This window comes from Gamsiella multidivaricata (genome assembly GCF_025024155.1).
Source record: "Gamsiella multidivaricata strain RSA 2152 chromosome Unknown BC939scaffold_28, whole genome shotgun sequence".
Taxonomy (NCBI): domain Eukaryota; kingdom Fungi; phylum Mortierellomycota; class Mortierellomycetes; order Mortierellales; family Mortierellaceae; genus Gamsiella; species Gamsiella multidivaricata.
In genome coordinates, this window is record NW_026251736.1 from 88306 (window position 1) to 114656 (window position 26351).

At 48.6% G+C, this 26351-nt stretch overlaps 9 protein-coding genes across 9 annotated transcripts; 4 read left to right on the forward strand and 5 right to left on the reverse strand.

The window, feature by feature from the left end:
* Positions 1-819: 819 nt before the first annotated feature.
* BC939DRAFT_483939 (histone-fold-containing protein) lies at positions 820-1131 on the forward strand (the record flags this gene model as incomplete). Its single annotated transcript, XM_051559221.1, has 1 exon — positions 820-1131. One exon carries the CDS (start codon positions 820-822, stop codon positions 1129-1131), a length of 312 nt encoding a protein of 103 aa, XP_051412768.1.
* Positions 1132-1728: 597 nt separating this feature from the next.
* BC939DRAFT_483940 (putative thioredoxin-like protein) lies at positions 1729-2855 on the forward strand (the record flags this gene model as incomplete). Its single annotated transcript, XM_051559222.1, has 4 exons — positions 1729-1908; positions 2002-2076; positions 2192-2575; positions 2664-2855. 4 exons carry the CDS (start codon positions 1729-1731, stop codon positions 2853-2855), a joined length of 831 nt encoding a protein of 276 aa, XP_051412769.1.
* Positions 2655-3318, forward strand: BC939DRAFT_138083 (thioredoxin-like protein). The gene has a single exon (XM_051550126.1). It carries the CDS (start codon positions 2868-2870, stop codon positions 3201-3203), a length of 336 nt encoding a protein of 111 aa, XP_051412770.1. The 5' UTR covers positions 2655-2867; the 3' UTR covers positions 3204-3318.
* A 524-nt stretch (positions 3319-3842) lies between these two features.
* On the reverse strand, positions 3843-5390 carry BC939DRAFT_502624 (uncharacterized protein; the record flags this gene model as incomplete). Its single annotated transcript, XM_051560295.1, has 5 exons — positions 3843-3941; positions 4092-4355; positions 4462-4947; positions 5012-5153; positions 5239-5390. 5 exons carry the CDS (start codon positions 5388-5390, stop codon positions 3843-3845), a joined length of 1143 nt encoding a protein of 380 aa, XP_051412771.1.
* Positions 5391-7797: 2407 nt separating this feature from the next.
* Positions 7798-8176, reverse strand: BC939DRAFT_138099 (uncharacterized protein). Its single transcript, XM_051550127.1, has one exon. The coding sequence runs from the start codon at positions 8065-8067 to the stop codon at positions 7831-7833; it is 237 nt and encodes a 78-aa protein (XP_051412772.1). The 5' UTR covers positions 8068-8176; the 3' UTR covers positions 7798-7830.
* Positions 8177-8380: 204 nt separating this feature from the next.
* On the reverse strand, positions 8381-9240 carry BC939DRAFT_483941 (multidrug resistance-associated protein 1-like protein; the record flags this gene model as incomplete). The annotated part of the gene is made up of 3 exons (XM_051559223.1): positions 8381-8458; positions 8486-8798; positions 8873-9240. 3 exons carry the CDS (start codon positions 9238-9240, stop codon positions 8381-8383), a joined length of 759 nt encoding a protein of 252 aa, XP_051412773.1.
* A 4144-nt stretch (positions 9241-13384) lies between these two features.
* Positions 13385-14415, reverse strand: BC939DRAFT_515570 (uncharacterized protein; the record flags this gene model as incomplete). The annotated part of the gene is made up of 2 exons (XM_051561145.1): positions 13385-13721; positions 14321-14415. 2 exons carry the CDS (start codon positions 14413-14415, stop codon positions 13385-13387), a joined length of 432 nt encoding a protein of 143 aa, XP_051412774.1.
* Positions 14416-22290: 7875 nt separating this feature from the next.
* Positions 22291-23792, forward strand: BC939DRAFT_515572 (uncharacterized protein; the record flags this gene model as incomplete). Its single annotated transcript, XM_051561146.1, has 3 exons — positions 22291-22734; positions 23359-23552; positions 23639-23792. 3 exons carry the CDS (start codon positions 22291-22293, stop codon positions 23790-23792), a joined length of 792 nt encoding a protein of 263 aa, XP_051412775.1.
* A 1036-nt stretch (positions 23793-24828) lies between these two features.
* BC939DRAFT_423263 (branched-chain amino acid aminotransferase) lies at positions 24829-26348 on the reverse strand. Its single transcript, XM_051553121.1, has 3 exons — positions 26025-26348; positions 25563-25920; positions 24829-25440 (listed from the first exon to the last, which is right to left on the reverse strand). The coding sequence occupies exons 1-3, from the start codon at positions 26208-26210 to the stop codon at positions 24884-24886; spliced, it is 1101 nt and encodes a 366-aa protein (XP_051412776.1). The 5' UTR covers positions 26211-26348; the 3' UTR covers positions 24829-24883.
* Between the last annotated feature and the right edge of the window lie 3 nt (positions 26349-26351).

The following is a 26351-nucleotide window of genomic DNA, read 5'->3' on the forward strand; positions in this document are numbered from 1 at the left end:
GGCAACTTGCGGATCAAGAGCTCAGTCGACTTTTGGTAGCGACGGATCTCACGGAGGGCGACGGTACCGGGGCGGTAACGATGGGGCTTCTTGACACCTCCGGTGGCGGGGGCGGACTTGCGAGCAGCCTTGGTGGCGAGCTGCTTACGGGGAGCCTTTCCTCCGGTGGACTTGCGGGCGGTCTGCTTAGTACGAGCCATTGTTGCTGTTGTTGTTAATGAGAATGAAGTTGACGAGAGAAAGGTGATTCGGGGTTTGAGATGAACGAGAAACAGAAGGAGAGAAAGGAGCTTGGGGCGGAAAAAGTACAAAGGAACGTTTTATACCAACGAGAAAGACAAAAAAAAATAGAGTCGCGTCTATGGTGCAAGAGACCCAAAAAAAAAAAACGCGTCTGTGTGTTTGCTTTGGTGACAACTCTTTTGTTTTTGCTTTTGTTTTGGGAAATTGAAAAATGTCTTTAACTGCAGGAAAAGTCTTGTCGGCTGTTCTAGAAGCGCGTTCATGCATTTATGGGAGGTAGAGGCGCGCGATACAGCACCTTGCAATTGAGGGGGCCTGCTCTATTTTAACTTAACTTTCTTGCTGACACGTTTTCTATCTCTCTCTCAAAAAAATTTTTTTGGGAGTCTGAACTTTCCTTATTTTTGAAAATTCGAATTTAGGACCAAAATTAGAGACGGCTGATTTACCTTTAAAAGGAGTTCCTCCCAGTCGCACTCTTTTCTTCTGCTCCTTCTCGTTTCTTCGTCTTCTTTCACGTCTTCGCTCTCTCCAACTTTCTCCCCACTTTCACCCAAACAAAACAACTCGAATATCATGTCTGGCCGCGGCAAGGGAGGAAAGGGTCTCGGAAAGGGTGGCGCCAAGCGTCACCGCAAGATTCTTCGTGACAACATCCAGGGTATTACCAAGCCCGCCATCCGTCGTCTCGCCCGTCGTGGTGGTGTCAAGCGTATCTCCGGTCTCATCTATGAGGAGACCCGCTCTGTCCTCAAGGTCTTCCTCGAGAACGTCATCCGTGATGCCGTCACCTACACTGAGCACGCCAAGCGTAAGACCGTCACCTCGCTCGATGTCGTCTATGCCCTCAAGCGCCAGGGCCGTACCCTCTACGGTTTCGGCGGATAAATATGCTCCGCCTCGATCAGCTCCCCCTCTCGAAGCAAACGTCGCTGCCTGGTCCCTGCATCCGTCGACTCTTTTCATTTCTTTATCATTCTCTGTTATATGTATAGAACCAATCTTTCGCTACCCACTGTTTGTTCGCACACTTACTGTTTAATCCTCCGGGAATGCAGGCGGTCAACGTTTCCTTTGCCTCGCTATACCTGGCTCTTGTAAAATAAAACAAAAACACTTTGCAAAGCACTTAGCTCGTATTCAGTGATTGTGATTTGTATTCGATTGCAGTGCTGTAAAAGTGGTGGATCAGCAGGAGCGGATAGAATACAGTGATCCACAAGCGCAGACTACTCTCCATTGGAACAGGTTTGGTAGTCAGCGGGGGTAGATCACAGCGAAATCGGGTGGGACATCTAGGATCTGATAGCGGGTGAGATGACCCACTTGACGCAATTTAGGTTTCCTTTGACAGATTACAAAGCTGCGAAGCGATCCACTTTTTTTCTTCTTTTCTTTGTCAATCTTCCGTTCCTGGGCCTCCTTCTTTCTCCTCTTGCTACCACCCTCCAAACACTCCAACACTCTCTCTATTGCAGTGCAGCAATGGCCTCGTCAAACTACACCGTCCTCACCAGCGACGAAGACTTTGCCAGCGTCTTCAACCCCTCTTCCTCTACTGTCTATGCTCTGAACTTTTGGGCCTCATGGGCACCTCCTTGTGCCCAGATGAACGAGGTCTTTGAGGAGCTTGCCACCAAGAATACCTCCATCAGATTCATCAAGGTACTAACATGTGCGTCAGAAATCCTTGATCGCCCCTTACGAATGAGAAATGTGAATGCTCATTTTTGTTTGCTTTCATTGATCACCTTTTAGATTGAGGCTGAAAAGTTCCCCGACATCTCTGAAGAGTACGAAATTGCCGCTGTTCCCAGCTTTGTCCTTGTCAAGGTACTGTTAAGAAAACGATTTCACTATTGAGTCGATTGTTGGTTGCGCTGTAGTTTGAACAAACGCTGACCTCAATATACACACCATAATACTATAACCGCTGTCATTCATACAGGAAGGCAAGGTTGTCGATCGTGTCGAGGGTGCTAATGCCCCTGAACTTTCAAAGACAATTGCAAAGTACTCAAAGTCGAGCTCGACCACCGCATCGTTATCTCACCCCTCTGCCGCAGCTGTCGGCAGCGCTGGCTCCCCTTCAGTTGCTCCACCAACTTTGTCGCCTGAGGAGATGAACGCTAGACTCAAGGAATTGACCAGTAGCTCCAGCGTCATGGCCTTTATCAAAGGAACACCCACTGCGCCCCGATGCCAGTTCTCACGTCAGCTGTTGGAGATTTTGACCGCCCAAAATATCCGATTCAGCTCCTTCAACATTCTGGCTGATGATGAGGTTCGGCAGGCCATGAAGACATTCTCAGACTGGCCAACATTTCCTCAGGTACATTATTCGCTTTGTGGCGCCAAATGAGCTACAGAGTTGGATATTGAAAACCTAATCAATTCATGTGCTACTTGGAAAAATATAGGTCTATGTCAAAGGTGAATTCGTGGGAGGTCTGGATGTTGTCAAGGAGATGGTCGCAACGGGCGAGTTTCAGGCCTTGGTTCCAGCAGAAAAGGATCTCAAGACGCGCATGGATGAATTGATCAACAAGGCACCTCTGATGATTTTTATCAAGGGTAGCCCAGAGACCCCACGCTGCGGATTTTCAAAGTGAGTTGCACTTCCTATGATTTGTGTCCTGCAATTTCTACTATCTGCATCCTACAAAAGCATTTCGCAGCGCTCATTGTACATGTCTAACGCCTCCTTCTGCTCCAATGCGAACCTGGTTCATAGGAAATTGGTCGCTCTGCTGGCTGACCAGGGTGTGACCTATGATTCTTTTGACATCTTGGAAGATGATGACATCCGCCAAGGCTTGAAGACCCATGTCGACTGGCCTACGTTCCCAATGGTGTTCTTCAAGGGCGAACTCTTGGGCGGTCTCGACATTATCACGGAAATGGTCGAAAATGGAGAGTTTACGCAGGTTGTCGCCGAGGCTAAGTCGCCAGTTGCTTAGCTGTGTAGTAAGGACTTAAAAATAAAAAAAATAAAAATAAAAAAAAAGGTTGGCCATGAACGGCACTCCATGGACCCGGAGTAAATGGCAATATGTAAAACCATCTACAGCGCGGGCAGAACCATGACTGCGTCCTTTTTTTACATCTTCCAGGACATAGCATTCAATAATACTGACCGCTATGTTAGTTCTGTACAGAATCCAATCAAGCAGCCAGCGAAATGACAAGATCAGCAAAACATGGGTTTAGTGCGGGCAGCATGAGATGCTTTAGGTCCCTGACGCCATAGCAAACCGGCGCTCTGGAGCCAAAAGCTGCATAACCAACAAACGACGCTGCATCGTTTGATCATTCCGACTGGCCTGGCCGAGCCCTTGCAAACAACTGGCCAATAGCATCGCAATAAAATAATTAGTGGCAAAAATTATCAGTATGAGAAAGCTTGGCCTCTCTCAGCATGCTCCACTCCAGACACATCTGGTATCAGAAAGTGTGCTCGAAGACGCTTGCGAGGACGATGAGGCCAATAGTGTTGTGGCAGGAGCGAAAACCATGTCCGCAAGTCATCTTACGCGATCCAGTAGTTTGCTTTATCGAGCGTACCTGGCCAGCGCCAATTATCGTAATCTTGTGAATCTTCATTCTGCGTCACTGATGCCAGTGCTGATGTCGAACGTAGCTAAGCCCTCTGTAAAGCACATGGCTGATGCAACGCGATGTTGATAGCCATAGCCCGTCTCGGAAGAAAGAGTGTTAGTGCCTTCATCCATCAAGTCGAGAGTCCATAGCGCCAGCGAGCGTCCTTCTTCTAGCTTCCTTTACATTGTGGCGAGCAGCAGGTGGACGATAGAAGCACATTGCCCAGGGCCTCTGCAGCAAATTTTTACAATGCTGAGATGAGGGTTCTGGAGCAGCGCGTCAATCGAAAGAATCTGCTCGTGTTGCTGTGGAGTGCGCCCATTTATGGACCGAGTATGACAGCCTTCTTGAAGGGGCATCCTGCTATCTGGTGTAATGTCCCCAGAGTGCTCATTTGCAAGCTTTGGTCCCAGAGTACAGCCCTTAGAGATGTCTGCAGCCATCAATAATCGTAGATATTGTGACAACAACGCCTTGGGTCCTCGGAGGTCGCGGACTATGTGGCTGTGGTTCTTTATGAGGACGATGTGGTTCGTACAACCATGGTCAGCCACTTGAGGGAAACGCGCTGCTTGAGGATGGTGTTGAGACAAGACATCGCGGACGCGTCGCCGGTACTAAGAACGGGACTGACTGATAGTAAACGTGGCCTGGGAGGTGCAAGGAGGGCAAGCTGAACACACGCAAGAAGAGTTCCCCAAAGTCTCGGACAATCAACAACTGAAGACCCCAATTTAGCATTAGCTGCATCAGTGGACCATATCGACAACCACCATTGATTTTGCCCAGCGTCAGCCTCGAGTTGGGTAGCTCTTGTGCGTCGTCGACCGTCAGAGGGAGAACACTTGTCTCTGTAACAGCGACGCTAAACTTGCAGAGGTCTTCTAGTGCCACATCCCAGCGCAGCCTGATTATCAGCCCCTGTATGTCTTTAGCCTGGATCATCGCTCCATAGACCGACCTCGCAAGAGTGCTCGGTTGGAACAAGATCCCGACATTGTCGATCTGCTCAAAGAAACTGCTTCTGTCCGCCTCGACAACATCCCGCAACTTCTGCACCACGGCCTTGCGGTAGTTCTTCCGGTAAGGGTCCACACTCACCCACTTGACGCGTCAGCTACGATTCCAGTTGTCTCAAACCCGCTCTCTCCAGCGTTATCAGCTCTACTTGGCTTGCTGTCGAGTTGAGATCGTCGCTAGCGTCGTTCCCTAGTTTCATCAAGTACCCGATAGAGTCATCCATCAGAGAAATGAGGGTCTCATTGGTGAGGTTCAAGTACTTGTGGATTTCTTCGACCCTCTTCACTAGTCTGAGCCGCGCCAGTGGCGGCCACAATTCCATACTTGATCATATACATCGACATCAGCACTTATGGCCCATGCTTTCCAAAGAACTTGGCTGGCTCCGCGATGTCGTATCTCTCGCGCTTGCCCAGATGGATCTCGTGTCGGAGCTTGGTGTTCTTGGTCGTGGTATGGATGCTGCTCTTGCACAGGAAGAACAACCAGAGCTGCGCCCTGAATTGCTGTACTACTCTTTCCCTCATGCGCGTTGTCGCTGTTCGCAGGGCAATGAGGAGACTGGGATCGGGTACTCGTGGAGTTCGTAGGTTTGAGTGAGGAGCGCTTGGATGCGGTTTTGGACGATCGCCAAAAGGTCGAAGGCTTGCTCCGGCAAGCCAGGGATCCTGCAAGCTAAAGATCCTGCAAGCTGATGGTTTGATTCTACTTTGACTGGATCCCCTTTTGTATCTGCTGCTGTATTTGAAGCACTTGATCATGGAGCACTTGGTTCTTAGCCATCTTTCCCTGCAGCCTGTCGAAATGCATGCCCATGAACCTCCTGATATCTACGGCTTGTATGGCCTGGTCAGCCATGTGTCCTTGAAGCCCCGCTGTGTGGGGTTGATAGTGTTCCTGGAAGAGAGATTCGTGCCTCCGCAGCCGTTCCAAAAATGCAGTCGATTTGGTTTTCATCAGCCAATCCACTCTTGATATTGCCAGATCTGTAATATATTGAATCGCATAATAGATATTGTTTATGTCTATCAAAGGACCCACGTCCACCAAACCGATTTTCATGGCGAGGTATTGGTTGCTGCGAAGTGATTTCCCTTCTGTCGATGACCATCCAGGGAGTGATATGTGTAGTGAATGCGAACAAACTTTCATCTAGCCGCTATTTACACAAGCCTCGATAGAGTCCGCAGTGGAGGAGCCAGAACCCCTCCTGGCTAACACCGGATCCTCAACGGGACGAGACTATTCAGCAACGAATGAGAGTGGCACGTAACATTAAAATCTAGTACTTTCTGGAGCCATTGAGCTACAGGAATTCGCTGCAAGTGAAACGTACTGTTCAAGGTCTTCACTTCTCAAGAACGAGACCGCCCTATCGCCGTGTCAAACAAGCTTGGCCCTCGAAGAGTTGCTTGATATCTTCCCAATGGACAACGTGTCGCTTCGTAGAAGTCTCATATATGTGTCAATGAGGGAAACAAATGAGGCTGAGGCAACTCTGAAGCCTCATAAGGGAAAAGAGCCGGCGGCAGATGGCTGCGTCATGCTTCCATCGTTCGTAGCGAGGCGGGAAGGGCGCGAAAAAAGAGTGAGAAGAGAATAACGGCAGAAAACAGAGCCTGACCGCAATATATTCATGCCGAGGAGAAGGCGAAAATATTTCTCTGCACAAATAGGAATTTGTATAGCCAAAATTTGACTGCCTCCACTAATTGTATTCTAATGACTCCATCCGACATTCTGCGATCCTTAGGGTACCAGTCTTCTCTCTGTGACTGAAGCCTCCGCTTACCCTTTTAGCACTGCTCCAAAGAATGACAATATTATTTGTGGACCCATCCTCGACCCAACCCAGCTTGCCTCTGTAAGCTGATCTTAGCATTTTCTATCGGCAAAAAGCTAGCTATGCGTCGCACAATGAACGAGTTCATTTCTCATAGTGCCTACATGGAATACTACAAACTGGACCCATGTAGGCTCAAATTGGACGTAGGACCACTAAACTGAGAACGCTTTGCCGGGTTTCGACGCTCTTTGGCAAACATGGAACATAGGGAGCAAAAGGATGAACAGCTCCATTTCTGAGGCCCAGGGCTAGCAGTGGGTGGCGAAGGGCGGGCCCCCCTCTTTGCAATTTCTTTGCCCAGCAGTTCCGCTCTGAACAGCAATGGGCGCAGCACTTTTCATCATTTTTTGTTATCGTGACACATGCGGTCTGCACATGGGGTTCAAGGGCTAATAAAAAAGATGGGTCAGCGGGGGTTGGTGAGTACTGCGTGAGGTCCACTCTTTTTTCCTCGCATTCGTGTTTTTTTGGGGCACCATAGCTTGCAATCTGTTCGAGGTGTGCTCTGCACGACCTTTACTCTTCTGAGTATGACTGACCGATGGAAAGCTAACTTTTTTTTTTTCCATTTCCTTTCCCCCTTTCCTTTCTCTCTTTCTCTTGTCTTTTCTCTAATTCTTTCTTTTCCCTTTCCCTTCTACAAAATTGTTGAAATAAAGTAAAATAAAGTAAATGAAATGAAATAAAGAAATAGCTCTGTTTGCTCCATCAGTTGCCTTGTGCGATCGATAGCATGCTCGCTTTGTGCTGGAGGTGTTCATAGCGATGTAACTGAGGGACGGGGTGTAGGTCTTTTGAGGATGATTGGTAAAATTGCACCGGTGGTAGTAGCAGCAGCAGCAGTACATCGAAGTGTTTGCACTGGTCTCCGTGCAAGTTGGCCCTCGGGTTGGTTTCCTTGGGGGCAATTGGGACACTCTGAAGGCCGACTGCAGGCTTCTTGCTGTGCCATAAGAGCCCATGCAAGAGATACGCGTACAGTAAGTCGATGCATGGATGTTGCACAATACATGGACATTGCACAATGCACAACGCACACTCCACAACACAATGCGCGACGTGCTTTTGCAACACCAAATGCAAACATACCCTGTTATCGCTCTAAGTGTTGCAGTTCACTGTTACGATGTATGCCTAGCTGCAGGGGATGGGCTCCCAGTAAGGGTTCGACTTGTTGCCGTCTCGGCCAGCACCTTACATCGGCGGCAGCATCTAACATCGACGGCAGTCGATCGATGTGAGCTCAGGTGTGCCAATCCGACTTTAGCGTTGTGCAGCTCATACTTCTCTTTTCTAAGGTTCAGGTGACCACACATAGCTGTCCCAGTCGCCAAGCTAAAATACAATAGACGGAACATCCGCTGCTGCTAGGCGTCTCCTCACTGCTAGTTCCTGGCGCCGCTGTGTCACAATGGGTGCCAAACAGAAAAAAAAAGGAAGAAAAGATACAGCACATGGAGAAAAAGTTAAAAGATGTGTCGAGAGGCACCAGGCCTTTCACATTAACATTTTCAATACATAACCCAGAACCCTCTTAGCCGAGAAGACATGGTGTTGACCCCCTCGACACAAATCTGGTCACACATCTGAGCATACATCTGGGTTATTGGCATAAACAACGCAGCTTTATGGATGTCGTACATGTATATCCATCCCTATTGCTATGCTATTCTACGCGTTCCCAGACCGCTTGGCAAGAGAGTGAAAGATCGAGCTCTGGTCCGCCAGCAATGCCGCCGACGTGTCAAGCTCTGCCACTCATCCCTGGTCCAGCACCATGATCCTGTCGCTATCCATCACCGTGTCGACCCGATGCGCAATCGTCAGGATCATGTACTCGCAGAATATCTGCCGAATAATCGCCTGCACCAGCGCGTCCGCCTCCAGATCAATCGCCGCCGTCGCCTCGTCCAGGACCAACAGGTTGGTCTTGCGGAGAAGTGCCCGTGCAAGGCAGATCAGCTGCCTTTGGCCCATCGAGAAATTGCCGCCTCCCTCAAGCACCGTCGCATTGAGTCTTTCTTCCATGGCAGAGACATAGTCCTTGAGATACGAGTACTCGAGTGTCTGCCGCAGCTCGACGTCGGGTCTTGTCCCCAAGGGATCAAAATTGAACCGGATGGTGCCTGTAAATAGGATTGGGCCCTGGGGATAATCGAGAACCTAGAGTAGACATCGTACAACCCCAGGGTCGAGATATCGATGCCTTCAACAAAGACCTGTCCCTCGGTGGCCTCGATGGTGCAGAAGAGCGACAGGGTCAAGCTGGACTTGCCTGCTCCTGTTCGGCCGCAGATGTTGATCTTCTCGTGAGGGTTGATCGAGCAGTTGACGCCGCGGATGACAAGATTGAGTCCTGAGCGATATCTGGTCTCGTAGTCGATGGACTCAACGCGTCCCTGAGTTGGCCATTCCTGTGGTGGACGGTTGTCGGGATTGATCTCTGAGGCTTCAGGCTTAAGGTCAATGGATTCCTGAAGACGCTCAACGGCCACGATATTGAACTTGAGCTCGGTGTGCTGGCGGACCATCCAGTTTGGAGCTTGTGTGATACTGAGTACGTATTTCAATGACAGGCCCACAAGGCCTGGATCCACAGCGATGTTTTGGCCAGTGATACGATGGGTAAAAATGTAGATTCCAAAAAAAAATAAAAAAAAAAAAAATTGATGGAGCCCAGAGTTTCAAGAATGGAACGCTGGCCAATGGCTTCCTGCGGTGCTGAGATAGGACGCACTCAAATTCTAGCCTAGACGATGCTTTTTGCTCTTGATGAACCTGTCCTGTTGACGGTAAACGAGGATAGTGCTGATTCCACCAAGTATTTCCCGGAAAAGCGCACAGACGGAGATCGAGTAACAGAATTCAGCCTGCAGATATTGCGGAGCATTGCCAAGAAGTACCAATGCAGCAAGAAACATATGAAACTAAAAGGAAGGATGAGAATAGTGAGGCTGGACGTTGACACAGCGACCAGCACCAAAACCGAAGGGGCCTAGCACACTGCCCTTGAGTACACAGCAAAAGAGCACGGAGAGACCCTATCAACCGCTGATTGGTCTTTGCTGGAACGGTTGAGGATACATCCCATGGAAGAGGTATCAAGGAGCATCATTGGCGATCGTAGAACACTATGCAGTATCCTCTGGTGCAACATACGCGCTAGACTGATACAACAATGGGCCTGGATTATAATCGACTGGAAGACCGTCAACAGTGAGTACGTGAAGCCCAATGTCGCATGGGTGCCGGTATAAAAAAAGTGGATCCTTGACACTCCTTCCTGCGCCATTGTCGCTGCCCCAGTGAGTCCGCCATGGAGAGCTCGATCTAGAATAAGACCACGGACAGGATGTAGGCAATGATCGAGCGATAGAAGCATGAGTTTGCATATGCAAAGTAGACGCTTCTGCCGATACTGCCTTGCCTCATTTGCTCCTCCGACATGATAGTGGTGTTCTGGCATCCATCGATCCTGAAAACACTCCATTGAGGCACTGAAACGACTGATGGCGGTGCCGTGTCTGAACATTGGTTGCACTTCGAATGCTGCTCCGACGAGCTGAACGAGACGTATCGAGCAAGGCTGGTGCTTCCTTGACGGGAAAAGCATCGGTACCGACAATGTGTTATTGCTGCTGTCGCTTCCATGCCCAGTGACCAGTTGATAGACCTCTGCTGTCTTTGCCTTAGCTCCTGGAAGCTGTCTTGCTCTAACCACCTTGCCATCGCACAGCAAGAGAATCGTGGTCGACTGTGCCAGGTACTGAATCCGATGTGTAACAAAGAGCTTCGCCTTGCCTGCCAGTAGTTCCTTGGACATGATCGCCTTGTAAAGATCGCCTTTTTCCACATGTGCATCGACTGTCGAAAGAGTATCGTCAAACAGATAAATGTCCGCACGAGCATAGATAGCACGCGCCAGTGAGATATTTGCCCCCTGGTCACCCAAAAGCTTGATGCCGCACTCGCCAATCTCGATCGCGTCGCCACCAACCAACGCCGCAAAGTCTGATAATAAGCAGCATGCCTCAAGGGCCTCTTGATAAGGTGCTGTATCCATGGACTCCTAGCTACGCCTCTATCGTTAGTACTTGCATACTTCAACACTTTCAATACAACACGAGCATGCCATCGATTGCACAAGACAGTTTTTAGAGTAGATGATAAGTCTTTGTCTTTTTATTTTTGCTTTTTTTTTTTATAAAAGTAAAGAAAGAGAGAAAAGGTTGGCTTGCCATCGGTCAGTCTTGCTCGGAAGAGTAAGGACTGTGCAGGGTACACCGCGGGCAGGTTGCAAGCCATGGTACCCCAAAAAAAACCACAAAGGGAAAAAAAGATCGGCCCCGGAGCGGCTTCTCTTGTTTTATTACCTTTATTACGATATCTTCGCAAGCCCTGGTGGACTTGTTTGCTTGGCTTGGCTGTAGAAAATAAGAGACAAAGAGAAAGATTGAAAAAGGAAATTTATGGTCACACGACTTGTTGTTGCCAAAATGGGAGAGACAGCTGGAAGACAAGCATAACAGTTCACTTACCTGGAAGCCTTACCGGCAGCGGGAGACGCCTAAGCATCAATCAACCGCCACATACCGATAGCGGGAGACGCCTAAGCATCGATCAACCGCGACATGCCGATAGCGGGAGACGCCTAAGCATCGATCAACCGCGACATGCCAATAGCGGGAGACGCCTAAGCATCGATCAACCGCGACATGCCGATAGCGGGAGACGCCTAAGCATCGATCAACCGCGACATGCCGATAGCGGGAGACGCCTAGGCATCGATCAACCGCGACATGCCGATAGCGGGAGACGCGTAAAGCATCGATCAACCGCCACATACCGACAGCGAGAGACGCCTAAGCATCGATCTATCGCCGCAAGCCCTTGTGCCTTGAAAGATCATCTTTCGGGCAAAAAGGCCGGGAATGGTAGCGACAGCGAAAGAAGCAGACAGAGAAAAGGAGAGAGAGAGAGAGAGAGAGAGAGAAACAGATGGACAGAGAGGTGGAGAGAGAGGTGGACAGAGAGGTGGACAGAGAGTGACAGAGAGAAATGGACAGAGAGAGGGATAAAGAAAGTGACAAAGAAGTGACAGAGAGTGACAGAGAGAGAGGTAGATAGTGAATTAGAGACAACGAACAAGAACAAGATAAAAGGAGACAAAGCAAAAAAGATACGAGCTGTAACTGAAGAGAAAGCGTATGGGGACATCAAGAACAGAGAAGGTGAAAAGTGAAAGGAGTAGAAGGGAGAAGAGCTTACCTTGGAACCTTGGAGACTTGGAAGCTTGGAAACTTGGAAACTTGGAAACTTGGAGCCTTGGAGACCTAAGGAGGGGAGTATGAGGAGTGAAGAGTGAAGAGAGAAGAGTGAAGAGAGAAGAGTGAAGAGAGAAGAGTGAAGGGTGAAGAGTGAAGAGAGAAGAGAGAAGAGTGAAGAGTGAAGAGAGAAGAATGAAGAGAAGAGTGAAGAGAGAAGAGAAAAGAGGAGGGGTTAAAAAGAAAAAAAAAAAAAAAAAGAGGAGGAGGAGGGGAATAGTTGGGAGCATCTATACCCCTCTACCTCTCATCATGGATAGAATCCGTCGTCGATGCTATCTGCTGCGCATAGAACACCACCGAACAACCGCGTAATGCAACGGTCAGCTGCTGCTCTTTGCATGAAAGAAGCCGAGACAGAGAGGAGATGTTGGACAATAGCAAACATGGACACAGAAGGGAGCATCCTCGAAGCAAGCACGGAAGCAAGCATGAAACTGGTACTGAATGAATCAACTAGCCTGAAAAAGATGGAGCGGCCAGTGCTCCCGATGACCATACGAGACATAGATCATGCGGGACATAAACCAGCAAGGCTACCTCTTCGCTCCAATATGTAAGAGCGTAGTGGTCCCTGGCGGCAACTCATCGCATCAGGGTTGGGTCCGGACCAAACTATTGATTCCTACACAACCATCGCTGCGTGCGCCTTCTTCCAGACCTATATTCAGCTCACTAGTCTGCTATAGACACCACCACCAGCTAGACATTACATCACAGCAGTGAGCCGCAGCACTTTAAGCGATAATAAGATATGCTCGCATTGTGCATTGTGCATTGTGCATTGTGCGTTGTGCATTGTGCATTACGACGTCCATGTATTGACGTACTGTTACGCGTATCCGTTGCATGTGCTCGCGTGACACCACAAGAGGTCTGCAGCCGATCATCAGAGTGTCTCACTTGCCACCAAGAAGGGAGAGTCAGCTTGGATGGAGACCAGTGCAGACACTTCGATGTGCTACTGCTGCTACTGCTGCTACTACTACTGCTGCTGTTGCCACTGTTGTTGCTGCTGCTGCAAGCGTATCAAGCATCCTCAAGGAGCTGCACCCTGTCCCCAGTTCTATCGCTGGTAACACCTTCAGCACAAAGCGAGCATGTTATCGGTCGCACAAGGCAGTTGTTGGAGCAGACAACGGCTGTTCCTTTTTTATTTTAGTTCATTTCATTCTGCTTCATTTTATTCTGTTGTACTTCATTTTATTTTATATTGCTTCATTTTATTCTGTTATACTTTGTTTTACTTCATTTTATTTTATATTGCTTCATTCTATTCTATATCTTTTATATTGCTTCATTTTATTCTGTTTGATTTATCAATTCTATTCATTTCGCTCTTTATTTACCTTTATTCTAGTCTTTTTTGCACTCGTCCAGATACTCCTGCGGAAGCGTATGCAGAAACACACCCAGCGCCGATAGCAGTACCGATAGCAGCATCGGTAGCAGCATCGATCGCAGCAACACTAGTGGATGATGCTGCTCCCAAAACGAGACAAGAATAAGTAATAGTAACAGCAGGGAAGAAGAGCGAGGACAAAGAACGCGTACACGCATAGTGGAGACAATGGTACTCTTCCGCAGCAGCACGCTTGTAGGCAATGGCTGCTGAAGACAGCTCAAAGCGATCCGGATCTGCTCGGACCAAACTATCCACTTTAGGACACTCGTTGCTGGATGGACCCCTTCAATAGCTGATTTATGATCCATAGTTGAATGCTCCTGCGCCTGGATCAAATAAAGGAATATCACCCACTGCAGCCACTAGCGGCTGACAGACTAACACAAGCCCTGTAACGCACATTATCAAATGCGCCAATAGAGAATGCTACAAGCAACAGCACCCGTGGAGACTTAATGGAGCCGCACCGTTGACACTCTGCAGCCTCTTCTGCAGTGCAACCTTGTGTGACCACAAAAAATAAACCACCGATCCCAGGATCAGAGTCATCAGCAATGAGGATCGCGGCAGTCGGCAATGGACAACAGCAGCCCTGCCGCTCTCCATGCTAACACAGACCAAGGTGTTTGTGGAGAGCAATGAATGGGTCCCATCGCCGCCTTTGGCCCTCCTGGTCACTATGGCCTGGCCAGGGTGGGCTAAACCTTGACTGCCTGTGCGCTCCTCGCGTATGTGGCCCATGCATTTGATTCTTGATGTGATTGGAGCTCTCTTTGTTTACAGCCTAAATTTGTGGCCCAAGCACTGCACTCCCAAAGAGGCTGTGGATTTGGCTGCTGCTGCGACCATCATTGGGCCACGCTCCTGCTGATACTGCCTTACCTCATTTGCTCCTCCGACATGGCAGCGGTGTTCTGGGGCCCATCAATCCTGGGGCACTCCATTGAGGTGCTGAAGCGATTGAGGGTCAGTGCCATGTTCGAACACTGGTTGCGCTGCGAATGCTGCTCTGACGAGCCGAACGAGGCGCATTAGACAAGAGTAGTGCTTCCTCGACGGGAAAAGCATCGGCACCAACGATATCTTCTTTAGGCGGGCGTTTTAATCCACCGGCAGCCCCTGGTCGTCTGCTTCCGTAAATGCATTGTTGCTGGTGTCGTTTCTAAGCTCAGTGATCAGTTGATAAACCTCTGCTTTTTTTGTCTTCAACTGCTGAAAATTACCCTAATCTAGCCATCTTGCCATCGCGCGGCATCAGAATCGTAGACAATTGTGCTAGCTCCTGCATCTGCTATGTAACAAAAGTCTCCGTCTTGTCTGCCAGTAGTTTCCTGGTCAAGGAGCCTCTCAATTTCGACTCGCAGGAATATTTAGCGTAGCGAAATCAAGATAGTCCCACAACTACAGTAACCATGACCAATGTAAAAAAAGGATAGAGATGCATCATCCCCTCCCTCCTCCCCCACGCACACACATCACCAGCAATAACGCAAATGATTAGACATTTGAGATTGATGATGTCCATGGTATGATTAGAGTCGGAAACAGAAAGCTGTTTACAGAACTACAGGGCCTCGTTCTAGAATTGAATACATTGCTTTATTTAAAGAGACTCATGCAATTAGCTCCATCAATCATATAAACAGCCATTTCTATCTGGGCTGTCAACTGTTGGAGAACTGAAAAAAGAAAAATGTGTGGGCACGACGCGCTGCTTGCGTTACATGACAATGAAAATGGTTGCAATTTTCCTATAGACGTGCCTGCAGTAAAACTAACGAGGCCAAAGCTGGTAGGGAAACGTGTTCATCCGTGCCAACTCTACCGAAAGGCAACAAACACATCTCATAAAACTTGCCGTGCTATGCTCGACGTCCTCAGAAAAGGCCGAACAGACATCTCTACTGTGTGCTGTGATTAAACGTCTCGGAGAGTTTGCAGTGAAGGCCATCTACTATCGCATCAGTGGTCTCCGAGTTCAGCTGAGAGTCGGTTTTCTGGGCGATAGCAGCAGCAGCTCGGTTTTGAGCTTGGGCTCCCTCCCTGTAGGAATCGTAGAGAATCGATGCCTGGGTTGATATGATGTATCCGTAGTGCAGCGACATTACATCGGCATGGATGTGCGAATTGATGGCTTTCATGTTGGTTGACCTCCTTCAATGGCTATATCGGACAAATATTAAAGGCTCTGTCCATCCCCACTTTAATTGAGTGGATCACTGACACACATAAAGACAAGTGCACAAGTGACAGTGGTACGAAATTAGTAGAGTGATACGCATCAATTGGTCCATTAACACCACCGACGAAACACCGAGGCGACACAGCTGTGGACTTACGAGGCTCGCAGGAGCGGAAAGGTGGTGTATTGAAAGAAACTTAGCTGTTCCAAGGGAGAGACAATGACACTAAGGACAGCGTAGTAGTGAATAAGTTAAGGTGAGCAAAGGAACGTGGGAAGACGACAAGGTCTAGCGAACCTTACGAGACCAATACTCACAAATGAGCTTTAACGAAAGTGCTGTGCGCAACTTGGCCGGACCTTAAATGGATGCGGGACGAATGTTAAATGTGGGGTACAATAGGATTACGGGATGTGATGCCACCGCTGTATACAGGACAGATAATAAGGTAAAAAGTAAACGGAGAAGTAGGATGAAGACGACAGACGAGAATGTGAGGACAGGAAAGAGTGTGGGCGAGAAATTTTTATGGATGTTGTAGGTGAGTCTGAACGACTACGTTCCTGAAGAGTGCCGCCGTCAGCATGTGCCTTTTTAGGGGAATAGCGGTAACAACAAAGTACCGGCTGCCAATCAGTGTCCCAGCGTCCATGGTTCTCTTTGTATACCCTGGTCCCTTTGTCGCCAGTGTTACTTGTCAGACCTGTAGACACCTATAGACCGCTTCGGGTGTGGATATATTTTGCATAGATAAATAGAGAGTTTTGCCCGAGCCTTAGCCTTACTCTGTAGTTACCTATGCTGCAACAGAAATGAAACCATTCATAGGAGGAATTATTCAGCCTTGTTTTTCTGTTACTATGATTCATGGTATTGATTCAGGCGTACTGTACTATTTTCAGGCTCAATAGCAGTAGCAATTTGTAGTTCGAACAAGCATGGAAACGATGTGATCGTGGTCGTGTACCAATCACTCCATCATGATCGTACAGACGAGTAGCACCGGACGATACATCGATGAAATGGAGTTAAGGTGCACATGCGCCTCCACATCCGGATGACTCCTTTCCCAGAAAGAGGTCCTTTCTCAGACTTTTTTCGGGTCCAAGCTGGGTGTTAGTCGTATGTACAGACCCACCGCCCATTGTCTGATTGTTACTCAAAACCTGTCTTCGTACACGCCTAAATCGGGATGGAAGCATGTGGAGCTGTCATGAGGGGGCTCCGAGGCACCTTCTTGAAGTTTGCCAAAGGTCAACATTAACAATAACAAAGTGAATAAAGGACAAGGATCAAAAACCGGAGGATGGGGTAGCCCCACCAGGGATGGTTAGAACGTTGTACGTGAAAAAGGAAAAGCCAATCCATAGTAAAAAACTGCAGCAGCTAACTTCTGAAAGCTGGAAATACGCTGACTGAGGGCTCGTTCCCCGCATCCCTTTATGTCATTTTCTCACTAGTGTGAGATACTTTGAGTCCAGCCCACTCGACTCCCCAACGTTCTCTCCATCCTTTGTTGACCTTGCAACCAGTTTGGTATCATAGGAATTGCCGGTCATTAGGATGACGAGACTCCATAAGCTATATCAGATACCAGTTGCTGAGAGGGGCAAATCAAACTGAAACGAAGTGCATCACCGAGGATTGTGCTCAGTATGCCATAGGTACTGAAGACGGTAACACAGATACCGAAGGCGAGCACGATGGAGTCTGGGATAGCTCGAGGTGGACCTATATGATCTTAATTTTGGCCCTATAGAATAAGAATCTTGTAGTTCATTGTTCCGCCCACAGAAATACGGGGTCTATTTTTATGGCAGCAGTAAATCAATACTGCCGCGTCGTTCTTTGAATAGCCGGCGTTCTTCTTTCTCCCTGAGTAAACATTCCGAGTGATTGTCTTCGGACAACTTGGAGCGACTTTCTTTTATTTACGCTTGCTCAATAAAATTGCTCTTTGCATGGATACAGTGCACACTCGCGTGGTTCTATGGTTCTACTGCGCGCCTTAGCCATTCCCTGATTAGGAAAATTGTGTGAGCGTCAGTCGCTGTGCAGCTGAGCCCATCAAATGCGAAGCTCAGACGACTGGCGGCAGGTTTCCTGCTGCCCATATACTCAGCGTATGCTTGTTTATGAGAATACCGGTAACGACGAACCACCGACTAGGGATCTTTGTCCTCTCTATAGACACTGCTTTCTTCGTCGTCGATTCTTCGGCCGCTCTTTCTGTACTAGCTATCACCTGCAGATCGTCCCGAACATGGACCTACTTTGCATAGATAAATAAGTCGTATCCGAGTCCTCCTCTGTAGTTTAGTGCCCGCCATCCTCTTATATAAAGCGCTCTACAGCTCACTTCTTTCTACACTCCCTGCAATTTCACTGACTCTCCATTGGCCATTAGTTTGCCTTTGGGTTGTTCTTGTTACTTTTCCTATTGATTCCAGCTATAACGTTATCTCGCAGTTACAATAACGGAAGGAATAAACGTACAGTATCTTATTAAAAGACTGTCAAGGTATGCTGCCTGTTACTAGACTTTGCGATGTTGCTTAAGGGCGATATGTCGAAGATTGGCGAACGCGCTGTCTCCGATGCATGTTGCCTACGCCTGTGAGGACATCAATCTGGCTGATGATACTTTCTCAGCAGCCGATGCTCATTGTGGAAAAAATGATCTTTGAGAAGGCGGAGACTTTTGTTACATAGCAGATGCAGGAGCTAGCACAATTGTCTACGATTCTGATGCCGCGCGATGGCAAGATGGCTAGATTAGGGTAATTTTCAGCAGTTGAAGACAAAAAAAGCAGAGGTTTATCAACTGATCACTGAGCTTAGAAACGACACCAGCAACAATGCATTTACGGAAGCAGACGACCAGGGGCTGCCGGTGGATTAAAACGCCCGCCTAAAGAAGATATCGTTGGTGCCGATGCTTTTCCCGTCGAGGAAGCACTACTCTTGTCTAATGCGCCTCGTTCGGCTCGTCAGAGCAGCATTCGCAGCGCAACCAGTGTTCGAACATGGCACTGACCCTCAATCGCTTCAGCACCTCAATGGAGTGCCCCAGGATTGATGGGCCCCAGAACACCGCTGCCATGTCGGAGGAGCAAATGAGGTAAGGCAGTATCAGCAGGAGCGTGGCCCAATGATGGTCGCAGCAGCAGCCAAATCCACAGCCTCTTTGGGAGTGCAGTGCTTGGGCCACAAATTTAGGCTGTAAACAAAGAGAGCTCCAATCACATCAAGAATCAAATGCATGGGCCACATACGCGAGGAGCGCACAGGCAGTCAAGGTTTAGCCCACCCTGGCCAGGCCATAGTGACCAGGAGGGCCAAAGGCGGCGATGGGACCCATTCATTGCTCTCCACAAACACCTTGGTCTGTGTTAGCATGGAGAGCGGCAGGGCTGCTGTTGTCCATTGCCGACTGCCGCGATCCTCATTGCTGATGACTCTGATCCTGGGATCGGTGGTTTATTTTTTGTGGTCACACAAGGTTGCACTGCAGAAGAGGCTGCAGAGTGTCAACGGTGCGGCTCCATTAAGTCTCCACGGGTGCTGTTGCTTGTAGCATTCTCTATTGGCGCATTTGATAATGTGCGTTACAGGGCTTGTGTTAGTCTGTCAGCCGCTAGTGGCTGCAGTGGGTGATATTCCTTTATTTGATCCAGGCGCAGGAGCATTCAACTATGGATCATAAATCAGCTATTGAAGGGGTCCATCCAGCAACGAGTGTCCTAAAGTGGATAGTTTGGTCCGAGCAGATCCGGATCGCTTTGAGCTGTCTTCAGCAGCCATTGCCTACAAGCGTGCTGCTGCGGAAGAGTACCATTGTCTCCACTATGCGTGTACGCGTTCTTTGTCCTCGCTCTTCTTCCCTGCTGTTACTATTACTTATTCTTGTCTCGTTTTGGGAGCAGCATCATCCACTAGTGTTGCTGCGATCGATGCTGCTACCGATGCTGCTATCGGTACTGCTATCGGCGCTGGGTGTGTTTCTGCATACGCTTCCGCAGGAGTATCTGGACGAGTGCAAAAAAGACTAGAATAAAGGTAAATAAAGAGCGAAATGAATAGAATTGATAAATCAAACAGAATAAAATGAAGCAATATAAAAGATATAGAATAGAATGAAGCAATATAAAATAAAATGAAGTAAAACAAAGTATAACAGAATAAAATGAAGCAATATAAAATAAAATGAAGTACAACAGAATAAAATGAAGCAGAATGAAATGAACTAAAATAAAAAAGGAACAGCCGTTGTCTGCTCCAACAACTGCCTTGTGCGACCGATAACATGCTCGCTTTGTGCTGAAGGTGTTACCAGCGATAGAACTGGGGACAGGGTGCAGCTCCTTGAGGATGCTTGATACGCTTGCAGCAGCAGCAACAACAGTGGCAACAGCAGCAGTAGTAGTAGCAGCAGTAGCAGCAGTAGCACATCGAAGTGTCTGCACTGGTCTCCATCCAAGCTGACTCTCCCTTCTTGGTGGCAAGTGAGACACTCTGATGATCGGCTGCAGACCTCTTGTGGTGTCACGCGAGCACATGCAACGGATACGCGTAACAGTACGTCAATACATGGACGTCGTAATGCACAATGCACAACGCACAATGCACAATGCACAATGCACAATGCGAGCATATCTTATTATCGCTTAAAGTGCTGCGGCTCACTGCTGTGATGTAATGTCTAGCTGGTGGTGGTGTCTATAGCAGACTAGTGAGCTGAATATAGGTCTGGAAGAAGGCGCACGCAGCGATGGTTGTGTAGGAATCAATAGTTTGGTCCGGACCCAACCCTGATGCGATGAGTTGCCGCCAGGGACCACTACGCTCTTACATATTGGAGCGAAGAGGTAGCCTTGCTGGTTTATGTCCCGCATGATCTATGTCTCGTATGGTCATCGGGAGCACTGGCCGCTCCATCTTTTTCAGGCTAGTTGATTCATTCAGTACCAGTTTCATGCTTGCTTCCGTGCTTGCTTCGAGGATGCTCCCTTCTGTGTCCATGTTTGCTATTGTCCAACATCTCCTCTCTGTCTCGGCTTCTTTCATGCAAAGAGCAGCAGCTGACCGTTGCATTACGCGGTTGTTCGGTGGTGTTCTATGCGCAGCAGATAGCATCGACGACGGATTCTATCCATGATGAGAGGTAGAGGGGTATAGATGCTCCCAACTATTCCCCTCCTCCTCCTCTTTTTTTTTTTTTTTTTCTTTTTAACCCCTCCTCTTTTCTCTTCTCTCTTCACTCTTCTCTTCATTCTTCTCTCTTCACTCTTCACTCTTCTCTCTTCTCTCTTCACTCTTCACCCTTCACTCTTCTCTCTTCACTCTTCTCTCTTCACTCTTCTCTCTTCACTCTTCACTCCTCATACTCCCCTCCTTAGGTCTCCAAGGCTCCAAGTTTCCAAGTTTCCAAGTTTCCAAGCTTCCAAGTCTCCAAGGTTCCAAGGTAAGCTCTTCTCCCTTCTACTCCTTTCACTTTTCACCTTCTCTGTTCTTGATGTCCCCATACGCTTTCTCTTCAGTTACAGCTCGTATCTTTTTTGCTTTGTCTCCTTTTATCTTGTTCTTGTTCGTTGTCTCTAATTCACTATCTACCTCTCTCTCTGTCACTCTCTGTCACTTCTTTGTCACTTTCTTTATCCCTCTCTCTGTCCATTTCTCTCTGTCACTCTCTGTCCACCTCTCTGTCCACCTCTCTCTCCACCTCTCTGTCCATCTGTTTCTCTCTCTCTCTCTCTCTCTCTCTCCTTTTCTCTGTCTGCTTCTTTCGCTGTCGCTACCATTCCCGGCCTTTTTGCCCGAAAGATGATCTTTCAAGGCACAAGGGCTTGCGGCGATAGATCGATGCTTAGGCGTCTCTCGCTGTCGGTATGTGGCGGTTGATCGATGCTTTACGCGTCTCCCGCTATCGGCATGTCGCGGTTGATCGATGCCTAGGCGTCTCCCGCTATCGGCATGTCGCGGTTGATCGATGCTTAGGCGTCTCCCGCTATCGGCATGTCGCGGTTGATCGATGCTTAGGCGTCTCCCGCTATTGGCATGTCGCGGTTGATCGATGCTTAGGCGTCTCCCGCTATCGGCATGTCGCGGTTGATCGATGCTTAGGCGTCTCCCGCTATCGGTATGTGGCGGTTGATTGATGCTTAGGCGTCTCCCGCTGCCGGTAAGGCTTCCAGGTAAGTGAACTGTTATGCTTGTCTTCCAGCTGTCTCTCCCATTTTGGCAACAACAAGTCGTGTGACCATAAATTTCCTTTTTCAATCTTTCTCTTTGTCTCTTATTTTCTACAGCCAAGCCAAGCAAACAAGTCCACCAGGGCTTGCGAAGATATCGTAATAAAGGTAATAAAACAAGAGAAGCCGCTCCGGGGCCGATCTTTTTTTCCCTTTGTGGTTTTTTTTGGGGTACCATGGCTTGCAACCTGCCCGCGGTGTACCCTGCACAGTCCTTACTCTTCCGAGCAAGACTGACCGATGGCAAGCCAACCTTTTCTCTCTTTCTTTACTTTTATAAAAAAAAAAAGCAAAAATAAAAAGACAAAGACTTATCATCTACTCTAAAAACTGTCTTGTGCAATCGATGGCATGCTCGTGTTGTATTGAAAGTGTTGAAGTATGCAAGTACTAACGATAGAGGCGTAGCTAGGAGTCCATGGATACAGCACCTTATCAAGAGGCCCTTGAGGCATGCTGCTTATTATCAGACTTTGCGGCGTTGGTTGGTGGCGACGCGATCGAGATTGGCGAGTGCGGCATCAAGCTTTTGGGTGACCAGGGGGCAAATATCTCACTGGCGCGTGCTATCTATGCTCGTGCGGACATTTATCTGTTTGACGATACTCTTTCGACAGTCGATGCACATGTGGAAAAAGGCGATCTTTACAAGGCGATCATGTCCAAGGAACTACTGGCAGGCAAGGCGAAGCTCTTTGTTACACATCGGATTCAGTACCTGGCACAGTCGACCACGATTCTCTTGCTGTGCGATGGCAAGGTGGTTAGAGCAAGACAGCTTCCAGGAGCTAAGGCAAAGACAGCAGAGGTCTATCAACTGGTCACTGGGCATGGAAGCGACAGCAGCAATAACACATTGTCGGTACCGATGCTTTTCCCGTCAAGGAAGCACCAGCCTTGCTCGATACGTCTCGTTCAGCTCGTCGGAGCAGCATTCGAAGTGCAACCAATGTTCAGACACGGCACCGCCATCAGTCGTTTCAGTGCCTCAATGGAGTGTTTTCAGGATCGATGGATGCCAGAACACCACTATCATGTCGGAGGAGCAAATGAGGCAAGGCAGTATCGGCAGAAGCGTCTACTTTGCATATGCAAACTCATGCTTCTATCGCTCGATCATTGCCTACATCCTGTCCGTGGTCTTATTCTAGATCGAGCTCTCCATGGCGGACTCACTGGGGCAGCGACAATGGCGCAGGAAGGAGTGTCAAGGATCCACTTTTTTTATACCGGCACCCATGCGACATTGGGCTTCACGTACTCACTGTTGACGGTCTTCCAGTCGATTATAATCCAGGCCCATTGTTGTATCAGTCTAGCGCGTATGTTGCACCAGAGGATACTGCATAGTGTTCTACGATCGCCAATGATGCTCCTTGATACCTCTTCCATGGGATGTATCCTCAACCGTTCCAGCAAAGACCAATCAGCGGTTGATAGGGTCTCTCCGTGCTCTTTTGCTGTGTACTCAAGGGCAGTGTGCTAGGCCCCTTCGGCTTTGGATGAAGGCATAGACGACAGGATATCCGTACCCGAATCGACCTACAAATTGTTTTCGTGTACGTTTAAGGAGCAGGACGAGAGAGCCGCAGCTTTGTCAGAGACTGATGATCTTGCGGTCTTTGTGCGGCCTTTTCTGCTTCCCCTGCTCCAAAAACCAGGCGAAGGCGTCATGAAGTAGTAAGACTTTGTTTTGTGTGTTGCTGTGTGTGATATGTAAGGCATGTTTGCTGCTTCTTTTGACATTGCCATGCAAATATATCTAGCATTGCAAGCAAACTGACCCAAGCACTTATCTACCTCCGTCGCATACAGCACTCTACCGCAAGCAAGTCCCACCTGAAAAAGGATGGACAAAGTGTGTTTTCAGGAATATCGTCGTCATTCCTACCCTCATCGCCCTCATCTGCAAATCGCTAGAAGTGTCTGGGAGATCTGCCCCGTTTTGCTGTCTGATGTCGAAAAGTAATACGCGGATCGTATCCGCGTAACGATGGGGAGGTCAAGGTCCTTGGCGCTAACGTGATCGATTGACACTGCTCCATTTATTGATCCGTCCCCTGTGGCGACGTAGTGCTTATGAACATAAGCAAGGCCCTCAAGCCCCCTGTGACTACGACGACATTCTTATTCGCCAAAGATCTTCCTCCGTGGTTGTGCGTTGAATATGTTTTGATAGAGTCTGTCTAAAAGATGAAGGGGGTCAATAAGCTACCTAAGCTACTCCCTGTCGAGGCTTCTGGACAGGAGACACCTTCCGCACGGAAGTTGCATAGGACATATGCCCATGAACAGTTAAGAACGCCTGTTCATGACCAAAGCAGCCAATAAAGGTCTCCGGAGCTGGCAGCATATAGTGGGTCAAATGTGAGTAAGGAATGTGTGAAACGGCGACTATGCATGGCTATTGCTATACTCGGAATTGTACAAATGGCTCCTCTGTACGAGTAGGCAGTTCAAATGGTTTACAGTGCAGAAGACATAAAGGAGACAGAAACTCTCTTGGTCACTGAATGAACACTATGAACACGTTTGTGGGGTGGTGAGACATCGATCGTTACACAGCTTTAGTTAAATGGAATACAAAACAGGCAAAGCGAATCGAAAAGACACCGACTAGCGCTCTCAGTTCGGTACTAAGGGAAAGTGAGGTATGAGTGTAAGGCGTTATAAGAAAAATAAGAAAGCATGGTTCTCCTCCACTATATAGATTGGATCAATGCCCGTTCTTACAGATGTCATCAATAAGCACTACAGCTGTACTAAATAGTAAGCTCAAGCAGGGCGGCCGGATGGATTAAGAGGCAGTGTGATGAAGCGATTGACATCGTGATGTCTTCGCGTCGTTTGGGAGCAGCGGGGAATGGCGTAGGATAGATGAGAGTAATCTTAACATAGGGTCTACGTTTAACCCTAAACGGCCAAATGTATTCACATGACTCACGCATCGCCGAGCATCGCAATGTTATGGTTTCTTTATTTCTTTCTTTTGTATACATGCATGTCTACGTTCATGCCTCATGACGAGGGGCGATACCCTGGGCAGGCTGCATCCATCCATAGGGATCCTCAAGGTCGCCGTTTTGGATGCCACGCATGGCAGTGAAAAGACGAAGGAAGCCGGCACCGATGGCATCGCGTGTCTCGGGAGTACCAATGGGGGTGGTGACGCCCTGACGCTGGATGGATTTGACAGGGGTGATAACAGCGGCAGTACCGCAGGCGGCGATCTCCTCGAATCGATTGTTCTCAACGTCTGAGAAGGGCACAATCTTGTTCTCGACGTACCATCCGAAGCTCTTGGCGAGCTGTACCAGCGACTGCTTTGTTACTGAATTAAGGATAGAGGGACTTTCTGGTGCGCAGAAGACAGGCTTGTTGCCGTGTTCGGGCGAAGGATAGGTCAATGCGACAAAGTTGGATGTGCTGAACTCGTCGATGTTAGAGTGAGTCTTGGAGTCGAGATGGAGAGTGATGGCGAACCCTTGTTCCTTCGCAGCACTGCTGTGCTTCAACACTGGAGCATAATTGCCTCCCAACTTGGCAGCACCTGTTCCCAATGGGGCCGCTGTTTGACATGGTCCGTCACAATGAGGTAGTGACAACAAGATAAAGAACCATGTTAGTGCACTTGAGCATTCTTCAATCAATATTGCGTTGCTGTGTCGATGTCGATGTTGGTCCATGTACCTCGATCAAAGCTGTCGACAACAAGGCAGTCGACGGGCTTAACTCCTGACTTGTAAAAGTTACCGACGGGGATGACCATAACGATGAAGGTGAACTCTGGAGCGGGATAGAGTCCAATTTCGGCGCCAGTTCCCAGCAAGAGAGGGCGCAAGTACAGGGCTCCGCCCGATCCATATGGAGGCACGAACTCGAGATTGTTAGCAACGGCTCTTTCGCAGGCCTCAACAAAGAGATCCTCGGGTACGGGGGCCATGCAGGCGAGGTCGGCGGAGTATTGCATACGCTTGGCATTGGCGTCCGGACGGAAGATGCGGACGTTACCATCCTTGCACCTGAATGCCTTGATTCCCTCGAAGCACTAGAGATGAAAGATGGTGATCAATTAATCAATTGAGTCCACTGTTAAAGAAAGAGAAAAGAAGACAGGGCATGAGAAGAAATAAAAGCGATGACCACTCTTACCTCCTGGCCGTAGTTGAGAGCAGGGGCGCAGACGTGCATCTTGATGTAGGCATCGCGGACGAACTCGCCGTTGTCCCACTTGCCGTCCTTGTGGATGTACTTGACATAGCCGTTGGTATCGAGCCATTTGAACCCGAGGTTGTCCCAGTCGATGGCGGTGGAAGGATCAGGGGTGTTGATCGTCATTGGTGAGTGAGTGCGGTGCTGGTAGTGAAAGAGTGAGTGAGAGCGTGGAGGAGTGAAAGGGAAAGAGAGAGAGGGAAAGAGAATAGAAGCAGCGGGAGAGAAATGTTATATCGATCAGATTATGATTTTTGTGTGGAGTGT